This window comes from Delphinapterus leucas, chromosome 3 (genome assembly GCF_059928025.1).
Source record: "Delphinapterus leucas isolate spDelLeu-1000000601 "Yukka" chromosome 3, BTC_Dleu_Yukka2, whole genome shotgun sequence".
In the NCBI taxonomy this organism is placed as follows: Eukaryota; Metazoa; Chordata; class Mammalia; order Artiodactyla; family Monodontidae; genus Delphinapterus; species Delphinapterus leucas.
This window is the reverse complement of record NC_143131.1, coordinates 108,690,271-108,703,806: the sequence shown is the minus strand read 5'-3', so window position 1 is coordinate 108,703,806 and position 13,536 is coordinate 108,690,271. Positions and strand designations below refer to the sequence as shown.

The following is a 13,536-nucleotide window of genomic DNA, read 5'->3' as shown; positions in this document are numbered from 1 at the left end:
TCAGCAACAGAATATGGTCAGAAGAAAGATCTGAGTTGTAAGAAAGAATGAAGAACTAATAAAACTATAAATATGTGAGCAAGTCTAATTAAGCACTGTCTACAGAAAACCATAACAACATCTTGTGAGTTTTAAAAATTAAATGAAATTCTTAAAAATGATAATACCCTACAATCAAGGCAGGGTGTGTGAAGTGTTCTAACCACCATGTATTCCTGAGAGAGAAGCAAGCTTAACTTTAGACTTTGATAACTTATGTTTGCATGTTTACATTTCTAGGGTAAATGTATCTTCTCAGGCTCACCTGCTGAATTCTCATCCTCTAACTGAAAATGAAAATGTTGAAATTCTTCAAAGTTTGAGGCTTTATACCTTATCACCTCTATGCTCTCCCACCAGGTGATATTTTCCAGTTAAACATGACACATACACTGTGGTTTCTTCATTCATCAAACACTGATCAATTAATGTACTCTTGATTGATGACTACTAATGTTCTGTTACATGTCTTTAGTGCACATAGGATTATCTTAGGTATATGCCTAAGAATGGAATTAATGGTCACAGGTTATATATATGCCAGTTTTAGTAGATACTGCCAAAAGTTTTCTAGAGTGGTTATACCAATTTATGTTCCTTCCAGAAGCGTAAAAGTGTTTCATAGATTCACATTCTTTCCGCCACTTGATAATGTCAGACTTTTAATTTTATCAATCTCATTGGTAGAAATCTTTTAGTCTGAATGTGTATTTTCCTTATTACTAATGAGTTTGATATCTTTTCTTTTTTAAAAAATTCACCCTTGATGTATTCTCTTTTAAAAATGGTGGTTAACTTTTTTATCCTAGGCGGTTATCATTTTTGCCCTACATTAGTACCCCCCTTATCCATCAGGGATATGTTCTAGACACCCGGTGGATGCCTGAAATCACAAATAGTAGCAAACCCTATATATACTATGTTTTTCCCCTATACATATGTACCTATGATAAGGTTTAATTTATAAATTAGGCACTGTAAGTCATTAACAATAATATGAACAATTATAACAATACCCTGTAATAAAACTTATGAACATGTGATCTCTCTCTCAAATGTCTTATTGCTCAAATTTAATGCCTTTTCCATCTTAACTAAGCTTTATTATGCTCTGTGGCCATAACTTTAGCACTTCGAGGTGCGACAGCAAAACAAGTATGAATTTCTTTTTCCTTCTTCACAATTTCATGGATACAAGACTTGTTCTTACCGGAGATCTTAGCAACCTCAGCATATGATTTCCTTCTGTTCTTATCAAGTCCAGAACTTTCACCTTTTCACTTAAAGGAAGCACTTAATGGCTTCTCTTTGGCATATCCATATTGGCAGCATCACAACTCTTGTGCTTTGGGGTCGGTTATTAAGTGAAATGAAGGTTACTTGAACACAGGCACCACAATACTTCAGCAGTCGACCTGATAACCAAGCTGGCTAATAAGTGGCTAACACTGGAGGAAGGAATGATTGAGGTCCCAGGTGGGACAGCACAAGGTGGTGGGAGATTTCATCATGCTACTCAGAATGGTGTGCAGTTTGAAACTTCCAAATTGTTTATTTCTGATATTTTCCATTCATTAGTTTGGACCTTGGATGACTGAAGTAACTGAAACCGCCAAAAGTGAAACCTCGGATAAGGGGGACACTGTATTTAGCATGTCTATCTGCTTGTTTATTTCTTACTGATTTAGGGAAGTTGTTTTTTTTTTTATTTTTTTTTATTTTTGCTGTGTTGGGTCTTTGTAGCTGCATACGGGCTTTCTCTAGTTGCGGCGAGCGGGGGCTACTCTTTGTTGTGGTGCCTGGGCTTCTCACTGCGGTGGTTTCTCTTGTTGCGGAGCACAGGCTCTATAGTGTGTGGGCTTCAGCAGTTGTGGCACACGGGCTCAGTAGTTGTGGCTCGCGGGCTCAGTAGTTGTAGTTCATGGGCTCTAGAGCGCGGGTTCAGTAGTTGTGGGGCATGGGCTTAGTTGCTCCACGGCATGTGGGATCTTCCCAGACCAGGGCTCGAATCCATGTCCCCTGCGTTGGCAGGCAGATTCTTAACAACTGCGCCACCAGGGAAGTCCCAGAGAAGTTGTTTTTATACTCTGGGCTCCAATACTTTGTTGGTTACATGTGTTGCAATTATTATAGAACACTAATTCCAAGATTCACATTATTTCACATTGTGATACATCTTAAAATAATGTCTTACAATTAGAATTCATCATATTTTTTTCTTTAGAAAAAAGAAACATAAAATAATGGCATATCTTGAAATTAATGACAATGAAGGCACCTTAAAAAATCCATGAGATATGGTGTCTTCTCCCTGAGAGAAGCTTGGTTTCTTCCTCTACTGTCAATATGATGTCTTATGATAGAACTTTTCAATATAAATATAGTTGAATTCATTAAGTATTTCCTTCATGATTAGCATTTTTGTGTCCTTTTTCAGAAATTTGTCTCTACCTCAAAAATATAAAATTATATTTTTATATTTTCTGTTCTAAATTAAAAAAATCGAAACCATATGGAATTCGTTTCAACATTTTTCCATCTGAATGACTATCTTAATATCATGTTCCTCCTTTTCCAGTGTTCATTTCCCAAATATGTGCAACTGCATTGTCCTATTTATTATAGACCATATCTTGATACCTAATAGAGAAGATTTCCTCTCCATATACTTTCTTCACTAGTCTCTTGGCAATTCTTAGGCCTATGCTCCTCCATATAACATTTAGAATCAGCCTTTCAATTTTCCTCCAAAATTTATTAGAATTTTTAAAGAAATATGTTGTATCAACAGATCAATTTGAGGGAAATGGATATTTGTATCATCTTTAGTCTTTCAGACCGTAAATACACTTTATCTTTTCATTGAGTCAGGTCTTCTTCACTGAATTTCAAGATAGCTCAATAATTTTCTCCATATGTCTTAGATATTTGTTATTACATTATATATTCCAAATAATTTTATTTTTTGTGTATTTTTAAATATATTTCATAGAATTTTTAAATAAAATGTGTCACTGCCAATTGCTGGCATATAAAATGCAATTGGTTATTCAATATTGATTTGCTATCTAACCACCTAACTCTTCCATTAATTTTAACAATTAACTCCATATTCTCTATTTTTTTAAATGTAGACAATCATAACGTCCACATCATTTTAAGGCCTAAAAGTTCCAATGCAGCGTTGAACAGAAATAGTGAAAATAGAGTCCTGTCCTTGTTTCTGATTTCAAAAGGGATGCTTTTAATGCTCCACTATTTAAAAAAATATATTCATATATTTTTTGTAAATATCTTTAACCTGGTTAATAAAGTTCCTACTTTGTCCTATTTTGCCAAGAGTTTTGAATTGCCTGAAAGATATTTTCTTTATCCATTGTGATGATCATATGTTTTTGTTGTTGTTGTTTTTTTGTGGTACGTGGGCCTCTCACTGTTGTGGCCTCTCCCGTTGCACAGGCTCTGGACGCGCAGGCTCAGCGGCCGTGGCTCACGGGCCCAGCCGCTCCACGGCATGTGGGATCTTCCCTGACCAGGGCACAAACCCGTGTCCCCTGCATCGACAGGCGGACTCTCAACCACTGCGCCACCAGGGAAGCCGGGTCATATGGTTTTTATCTTTAATTGGATTACAGAGTTACATTTTAAGATTTTCTAATGTTAAACTACCCCTGTATTTCCAGAATAAATCTCAAATAAAATAACCCTACTTGGTTATTTAAAAAATACATTGTGAGATAATATCTGCTAATATTTGATATAGAATTCTTTCTTTTATTTCCTGAGAATGGCTTATTATTTTTCCTTCTTACACTGTCCGCTTTAGAATATGGTAAGAAATTTATATGGTTTGAATTCACCTTTTTCTATTCTCTAAAATAGCTTGTATAATATTGGAATGATCTGTTTTCTGGAATTTTAGTAGAAATCATCTGTGAAATCATTAGGGTTTGGCATTTTCTTGGAAAGATTTTAACGGACTGATTAGATTTCGTAGATTGTTAGTGGATGATATAGGCTATTTTTTTGTCTAGTCTCTCCGCTAGAAATGGCCAACTATAATTAATCATGTTTGTTAGCATAGCCCCAGTTCGTTGTTCCTTATATATATTTATATAACATGATCCAAATTTTAGTGTTTTATCTAATCCCAAACCCTTCACCAGTTCTTAAAACTATTGAGACAGAATTTTTGAACCCACAGTCTAAAGATTTAAGAATACCATGTTTCCTTACTCCTTCTCCATAAGTATGGGAGGGAGTAATTAATTATTGGAAAGTATATTGCTTTTCTATGGTTGCTGTTATCAAAAATATCACAAATTTAGTGGCTTAAAACACCCAAACTTGTTATCTTACAATTCTCTACATTAGAAGTTTGACCCAGATCCCACTGGCTAAAATCAATGTATCATGAGGCTGTCTGTGCTCCCTCTGAAGGCTCTAGTGGAGAATCTGTTTCCTTGCTTTTTCCATGTTCTAGATATTTCTTCACCTGGGGGTCCCTGACTCCATCCTCAAAACCAGTAATGACAAGTTGAATCCTTCTCACATCACATCTCTCTGTGCTTTTCTTCAGTAATCATCTCTCTCTCCAACTCTGAGCTTTTCTGCCTCCCTCTCCCCCTTTTGAGGACGCTTGTGATTACATTGGGCATACCAGACTTCCTAGAATAATCTCCCTATTTTAAAGTCAGTTGACTAGGAGCCTTAGTTACACCTGAAAACTTCATTTCTCTTTGCTATGTAACCTAACATATTGCCAGGTTCCAGGTCCATTAGGGCATGAACATCTTCAGGGACCATTATTCTGCCAGCCACAGACAGTAAGGCAACTTCACTAGCAATACCAGTAGTAATAGCTGGGACTTGCATCTGGAATTATACTTTATTTCTCTTTCAATTTAAGGATAGCACCATAGTTCATCCAAACCTAAGATTAAAAAACTTTGACTGAAACTATGACATAATTCTAATAGGCCACTGATTACAAAATTAATCTCAATTTCAGGTATGTGAAAAGATGAACACACATATGTTTGAGAATTGATATTTCACTGATTAAAACATTTAATAGCATTTTTTTCCTCCCAGTATCTATATACCTACCTACTAATCTGCCTAACTAAAACAACAGGAAAGAATGTGCTTGAGGAGGCGGTAAAACAACTCTTACTTTTTACCCTCTAAACAGCTTTTCAAACATAAGCTTAATAAAGAAGTATAACTTATCAACTGAAACATTTATTTATAATATTCCATAGCACTGATACAGCCTGGCTCATTTAAAATACACGTATCTCCTGCATCAGTAAACAAGCAAAATATCCTATTGTTTCAAATTTTAAATGCTGGTAAGTAAAAGTTACTTCCAAGCTTATATTTGCTATTTCTTTATATACTTTAATATACACAATTTTATTCTAAAACTTCATTCAAAGATATTTTTCTCACCTTCAGATTTCTAGTTGTATTGTCCTTGATTAACAAACGCATCATGTTATAAAGGAAAGCTGCCTCTCATTATAGTAAGATCTGAGACAGAGGTTAGCACCATGTGGCATTTACTAACAGTGATGCTGGACAAATGTGCAACTTCTCTGCAGGGAGTAAAAGGCTGTGATAGAAACTAGTGCCTACTGAGTGCCAATTAAAAACTCTCTGCCTTTGTGAGGTCAATAACATAGGCTCTATTTTAAAGGTGAGCAATTCAAACTTTCAAGGTGTTAAATAATGTGCCCACATTCATGTAGGTAATAAGTAGCAGAGCACTGATTTAAATCTAGATGTCTGACTTCAAAATTGATGCTCTGTTCTGTTTCAGAGTCTCCTTCATCTGTAAAGCAGTAATGATAACAAAGCTAGAGAGTTTCAGAAAATAAATGAGAAAATGTCCATTAAAGTGTTGCTCAAGTTACAATGCACAGTATAAGTATTACATTGCTTTTAAAATATAGGCATTTCTCTCCATTTACAATTCAAATTAACAACCAGAATTCAAAGCTTTTAACTGCTGTCCTTCCCCTCTCACTACACGTAGGAGAGTAGGGGAAATTTTCATGGTAAAGTAACCATTCAGGCCCATATTATCCAAACTAATAAATACTAAATCCACTTCTTTCCTTTCTCCTTCCTCTATTTCAGTATTTTCACTATAGTATCCAACGTGAAATGGACTGACTTCACATCAGAAATAGATAAAAGAAAGAAGGGATATATGAACTTAAGCATCTGACCAAAAAAAAAAACCCATAATATACATGAGGAGATTTAAAAATGTGTGTCAACAGATATTCAATTGATTTAAGCTCTAAATCTCTTCTGTTTTGTTATGCTAGAGATTGAGAGCTGTTAAGATGACGAGTAGGCTACACATGCTTATTTAATTTGGGGGACAAATCACAGAGCAGTTTATCAGCACTCTCTTAATAAGAGTGGATATTATTAATATTGCCCCATATTCTTCTTCTCTTATAAAAGAGTATATGAGTATCAGGGAAGATCTATGCCTTAGGCTGCAAGCTACAGAAATGAAAACTTTAAATTGGCTTAAATAATAAGGATATTTATTGGCTTACACATTCAGAAGCCTAAAGGTTAGACTGGGTCCAAGGTGTGGAGGATGCCGTAATTCAACAATGTCATTGAGGATAAAGGCAGCCTGCATCTCTCCATTCTGCAGTGTATGAATTCAGATTCATCTGAAGGCTAGTTTCCTTTGTTATTATAGTAATCATGGTTGCATCCTTCCTTGTTTACACACAGTGGGGACAGACATGACCAAGCTTCAACCATGAAAAATGTTTCTTTCTTCAGCTTCATGAAGCAGACATAGGTTACAGGTCGCATGTCCCAACCATAGCAATGCCATATGCTGACTGTTTAGGCCTGAGGTCCTGAAACGATCCCTTTGATAGGCCTGGACAAATCATGACCCAACTGTAGAGGAGTATCCTTTTCTACCTGGCATCACGGCTGCACAGTGGTGGATGCATGAGTGACAGGGTGGCAACTGCCATGTCTACTTCACACAAATGTCTTTATAAATCTTACCAATGTATTATGTCTCTAGGCATAAGTATGGTTCATGTGAAAAGATTTTTTGTGTGGGGACAGGGATTGGGATAAAGAGACTACTCTTCTGATTTGGTTGTTAGAGGTTTTCATTCAATGTCCCCTAAAGAAATATCTCAGATTTTTACTCTGCTCAAGACTAAATATGAAAAAAGACGCTTGTCTCATATTTGGGATGAGAAAAAGAAATGCCACAAGATACAGAGGGGAAAACTAGGATTTAGTGATGCCAGAGAAGATCTTGAGAATCTAAGCACTCAGAAACACAGATCTCAGAAAGGGCATCGGACTTTCCACATCCTATGCTATAATATTTAAAGCTAGTTTTTATCAAGCTCTTAATGGACAAGATGAACAGAGCTGGGGACTGATTTTACACCACTGTGCTACCGAACCATATATATTCTAATTATACTAATAATTCCAAATACACCAAGCTACCTCATTATTCAAACGTGCTTCAACCCAGAAAATGTTTCACAGCATGAATATGCATGCTATTTTCAATTAGAAGATTTAGCAAGATATAAAACATAGTCATAGTCAAAAAGAAATTGGTTCGCCTCACATTAGTAACTGCTTTCTTAGTCCACGCATCCATGCTGTAAAGAGATGGTGAGAGTCCATAATTATGGAAGATACTGCCCGAGTTGCTGATTTCTCTCAGATGCTCTACTAAGGCAAAAAGTTGATCTGGCTATATTAAGAGAAGGTTTTAGGGGCCACAGAGTTGTTTAAGGAGAGGAAAGGTAATTATTTTGAGACAAGCATTATTGGTAATCAAATGCTTCCATGGTTAGGTTGATTAAAGCTATATATCAAGATTTAATTTCTGAGGATTCAGGCGAGAAGACAACAAAACTGCAGGAAGCAAGTTAGTTAACATTAGGAAGATCATCCCTAAATCAATCCAGCTTTTCCTCAGGTGTCCAGCTCATTTTATTTTTACAGTCCCTCTTCTAAAGCAAACATCCTTTGATTCCATCATCATTTGCTTCATACTATTGTAACTATTTTCCACTTATTATCTCAGACTTAATCATCTGAGGAGGCTGCTGAGAACTTAAGTTAGCAGAACCAGTTAGAATTACTTTTTTAAGCACCAGTGGTACTTAATTTATTCTGTTTTTGCCACTTTTTCATTGTTCGCCTCACAAGGAATAAATGACACCTCGACGATGGTTAAGTTAAAATACACACTACGCTATAGTAATGAACCCCACATGACACATCAAAACCAAATCATGACTCTTAAATGTACCTTACCAATAACCCAATAGTAACACCTTATTAAAACCGTACAGGGACTTCCCTGGTGGTCCAGTGGTTAAGACTCCACGCTTCCAAGGCAGGGAGCGCGGGTTCGACTCCTGGTCGGGGAACTAAGGTCCCACATGCCGCGCAGCGCGGCCCAAAAATAAAAAAAACAAAAGACACTATACATATATATAGTGTCTTAAGACTAACCATATATATAAATAGTTATATAATTTTATTTATCTACAGTTTTAGCTATCTATCTGTTTAGATAGGTAAATTTATATACATGCATTTATGTTAGCATTAATGTGGTATTTTCTCAAAATTAAGAACTGTGGTTCATGGATCCTACTGGCTATATGGTTACATTTTAGGGATTTTAGATATCCAGGACAAAATACAGAAAATTTGCTACTTTATGTACAGAAAATCCTCATTTGTCAGGCAAATTAGATGGACTTTCTTTCACAGTCTGCAAAGAACTTCAAATGTATAACTCAAAAACAAATCCATTAGCCTGAAAAAGGTCAATCCTACTGACGTTAACATATTGTGCCTCAGTTTATGGATAATAATGTAATTTTATTGAATCCATGGGTATATTTCTGGGGGAAAAAACACAAAAAAGACCTTGTGATATTCTTAAAGCATCATTTAAACTTTTCTCCAATATATAGTACATACATGTCCTCAGGTTGTCTCATTAATAACTGAAGCGGTGACAAACATATAAGTTGAAAATATATATCACTGACATTCTAAAAGTGTTTCATTCAAACTAGCACTTTCAAATAATTTTCTATATTTAAACAAATGACGTGTTCAAGTTCCCCAGGTCTCCTCCAAACTGTAAAAATTTTTATGTACACTTACCAACAGTATCACATGGTTCATCTTTGTGTACACAGAAATCTTTCCTAGAAAGAAAAAGAGAAAATATTGTTTCTTCCACAGAGTATGTGACTGACTCATTTTTAATAGTTATAATGAATAACTGAACCATGCTCTTTTTTTTTTTTTTTTTTTTTTTTGCGGCACGCGGGCCTCTCACTGTTGTGGCCTCTCCCGTTGCGGAGCACAGGCTCTGGATACACAGGCTCAGCGGCCATGGCTCACGGGCCTAGCCGCTCCGCGGCATGTGGGATCTTCTCGGACCAGGGCACGAAACCGTGTCCCCTGCATCAGCAGGCGGACTCTCAACCACTGTGCCACCAGGAAAGCCCTGAACCATACTCTTTATCTCTAAGAATTTAATAAAACTGGAAATAAGATTAACTAATTTTTAATTCTAAGAAAATGTGAGAATTAAATTGTTATAATTTTTACCTGATACAATCCTAAAAAATTATGTCCTATTTCCTATACAATATTTCATAAAAATTCCATCTTGTTTTGAATTTTATAGTATTTCATTGTTTTATTACAAGAAAAATATCTGGTGTAGGGATATGGTTTTCTGTTTGAAAAATATTGTTAAGATCCCTACTTCACATGACATAAAAATAATTTCAAAATTGAAGATTTAAATGTAAGAAATATAATTTAAAACAACATAACATTTTATATCTTAAGATTGGCAACAGACTGATAATTTTAATAAAGGCATGAGGAAATTAGTATTTTTACACAGGTGGGATATCACCGTGAATAAAATTCTATAATTTTCTCTTTATTTAACTACCATATCTTGGAGAACATTCCCTAACTAGTAATGAGCTTTAAAGGGAAACTATATGAAAGCAGAACTTTTTATCTACCTTTTACTAGCTTTGTGACCTTAGGGAATTTACTTAACCTTCTTTTGTCTCAGTCACTTCACCTAAAAAATAGAGGTAATAATGATATCTATTCACCACATAGATTTATTGTACAGCTTAGATGATTTAACATGTATAAAACACTTAAAACATAGGTTTTCTGTGTGGTTTGAATGAGTTAACACATACAAGGCATTTGAAACAATGCCAGGCACATAGAAAGCTCTCAAGTCACTTGTTGATGTTTTTGCTGTTTTTTGTTGTTGCTGTTGCTTCTATTCCTGTGCCATAATTTAAGCAATTTCCTAGTAATGAGCATTTAGGTTCTATAGAATTTTTACTATTACAAACAATATGACAATTTGTGTGTGAAGGAGAAAGGAAAAAACTATTTTTATTCCTCTATTATAGCCATCTGAATGCCATTCCAAAATGAAAAATAACTTTATTTTTTAAATTTTATTTTATTTATTTATGGCTACGTTGGGTCTTCATTGCTGCGCACGGGCTTTCTCTAGTTGTGGTGTGTGGTCTTCTCATTGCGGTGGCTTCTCTTGTTGTGGAGCACAGGCTCTAGGCGCGTGGGCTTTAGTAGTTGTGGCTCTCAGGCTCAGTAGTTGTGGCTCGTGGGCTCTAGAGCGCAGGCTCAGTAATTGTGGCACACGGGCTTAGTTGCTCCGCGACATGTGGATCATCCCGGATCAGGGCTCAAACCCGTGTCCCCTGCATTGGCAGGCGGATTCTTAACCACTGCGCCACCAGGGAAGTCCCCAAAAAAATCTTTAAAAATTAAGTGTAACACTCCTTTCAATGTCCCCAGTGACATCTACATTGGTAATTACAATGGTTAGTTTTCAATCCATATATTGCTTGGCTCATCCAGCAGAATCCACAACTCTATGCATAGTTTTATAAATATTCTGTGCATGTTTAAAATGTATACTCTCTAATAGTTTGCAGCAAAGCTATACATGTTCATTAGATCTAGCTATAACAAGCCCAGATACACAGCTGCTCAACAGAATGAGAAATTTTGAATTTATTTTTGCATCTGCTACTAAGGAAGAGCTCTTAAAATTCCATTGTTATAAATTTGATGATGTTTCCCTGTGATTCTACTAATTTGTGCTGTTTATGTCGAAGCTCTCTCTAAATTTTTATTATTTACTTTGAATTATTGTTTTTATTACTGTGTAAAACCCTACTCATCCCTTTTAATGTTTTCTGTGTTAAAGTCTATTGTATCTGACATTAACAAATATTAATATATTAGTAAAACATTAATATTTGCTTGGCATATATTTTCCTTTGTTTTGCTTTCACCTTCATTTCCTCTAATTCTCTTATAAATAATTCTAATTCTCTTATAAATTCTCTTATAAATAGCATATGACTAAAATTGTAAAACCGCATTATATACTATCTCTATAAGTGAATTTAATATTTCTAATTAACATATTTGGATTTCTCTATTTTTTGTGATTGCTATTTACCAAGTTATACCTTTGTCCTTTTCTTCTGTTTTTGTCTTTGTTCATATGCAGTTTTATTTTCCACATTTTTCTGCTACTGTTTTGAAAAATAACATTAGATTGTGTTTGATCTACAGTTACTTCTACATTTTAAAGTACACTGTACTAGTTTTCTATTGCTGTTATAACAACTTCGACAAATTTAGCAGTTTAACACATCTTACAGTCTCCAAATCAGAAGTCTGAAATAGAACTTGCTGGGCTAAAACCAAGGTGTGAGCATGATTCTGTTCCTTCTGGAAGTTCTAGGTCAGAATCTGTTTCCTTGCCTTTTCCAGCTTCTAGAGGCTGCCTGGATTTCTTGACTCATAGTCCCCTTCCATCTTCAAAGCTGACAACTGCATCACTTTGACCTTTACTTTCATCACCACATCTCTTTCTCCCACTCTCTTGCCTCCTTCTTTCCCCACACCCTGTGATTACATTAGGATCCCCTAGATAATTCCAGATAATCTCCCAATCTCAATAATCCTTAACAAAATCACACCTGCAAGGTCCCTTTTGCTGTATAACAGTCACAGGTTTTGTAGATTAGAACATGGACATTATTCTGTGTACCATATTCACTCGAGATGCTTCAAGTTAAAAAGTATCTCTGGTCTCTTCTTGAAAAAGGTAAGGATATCAAACACTTTTAATCCAATCTCTTCCTTCAATCTTTCATGTTATTTTTATCTGACACTATAGAGGCATACCTCATTTTACTGTGCTTTGTATTATTGTGCTTAGCAGATACTGCATTTTTTGCAAATTGAAGGTTTGTGGCAACTCTGCATTGTGCAAGTCTGTTGGCACCATTTCTTCCAACAGCATTTACTCAGTTCATGTCTCTGTGTCACATTCTAGTAATTCTCACAATACTTCAAGCTTTTTTATTATCATTATATTTGTTATGGTCATCTGTGATAAATGATCTTTGATGTTACTACTACGACTCAGTGAAGGCCCAGAGGATGGTTAGCATTTTTAGCAATAAAGTATTTTTAAATTAAGGTATGTAAAATTTTTTAGACATAATGCTCTTGCACATTTAATAGACTATAGTATATTGTAAACATGACTTTTATGTGCACTGGGAAGCCAAAAAATTCACGTGACTCACTTTATTGCAGTGGTCTGGAACCAAACCTACAATATCTCCAAGGCATTCCTGTAATTCCATCTCAGTTTTTAAACTCTCAAGTTAGACAGTTTTTTCTAAACCATTAGCACTCAGTTAGATTTGCCTATATATTTGGCAATTTCTTTTCTCAGTAATCTCTGTATCATTACTTTCTAGAGAGTCTGTTATTCTTTAAGTACATCCTTCAGTATCTCCTTCAGTGAGGACCTATGAATACTAAACTGGCCCAGATACTGTTTCCTTAATTCTCATTAGTTTGCATTCATTCATAATGGAACAGTAGCTGACTGTAGAATTGGAGGTTGACTTTATCAGCCCTCAGCACATTGAAGATATTATTTCATTTTATTCTAGTATTTATAAAAATAGAAGTCTGCAATCACCTTGCTCTTCTTTCATTGATTTGGTTTCTAATTAATTTTTTATTGGATATAATTGACATGTAACATTGTTTCTGATTAATGTTAAGATTTCTTTTTGTCTTTGTAGTTCTGCAGTCCCACTAAGATGTGTCTAGGTCCTGAGTTTTTTATTTATCTTCTTTGGTACTTGGTATGTCTTTCAATTTGAAGATCCACAAACATACAAACATTCTAACCATTATCTATTTATCTAATTCCTCTCACATTCTCTCTACTCTCTTCTCCTAGAACTCCTTTAGGTACATGTTTGCTCTTCTCATTCTGATGTCAATAACTCTCAAGCACTCTTTTGTATTTCCATCTCTTAACCACTTTAGGCAGCCTTCTGG

At 35.3% G+C, this 13,536-nt stretch overlaps 1 protein-coding gene across 1 annotated transcript in view; it reads right to left on the bottom strand.

Annotated features, from left to right (window-relative positions):
- Positions 1–13,536, bottom strand: part of ADAMTS19 (ADAM metallopeptidase with thrombospondin type 1 motif 19) — a 281,743-nt gene that overhangs the window by 176,016 nt on the left and 92,191 nt on the right. The window contains exon 7 of the mRNA XM_022588714.2: positions 9,247–9,290. Within this exon, the coding sequence (XP_022444422.2) occupies positions 9,247–9,290 (44 nt within the window). The remainder of the gene's footprint in view (positions 1–9,246; positions 9,291–13,536) is intronic.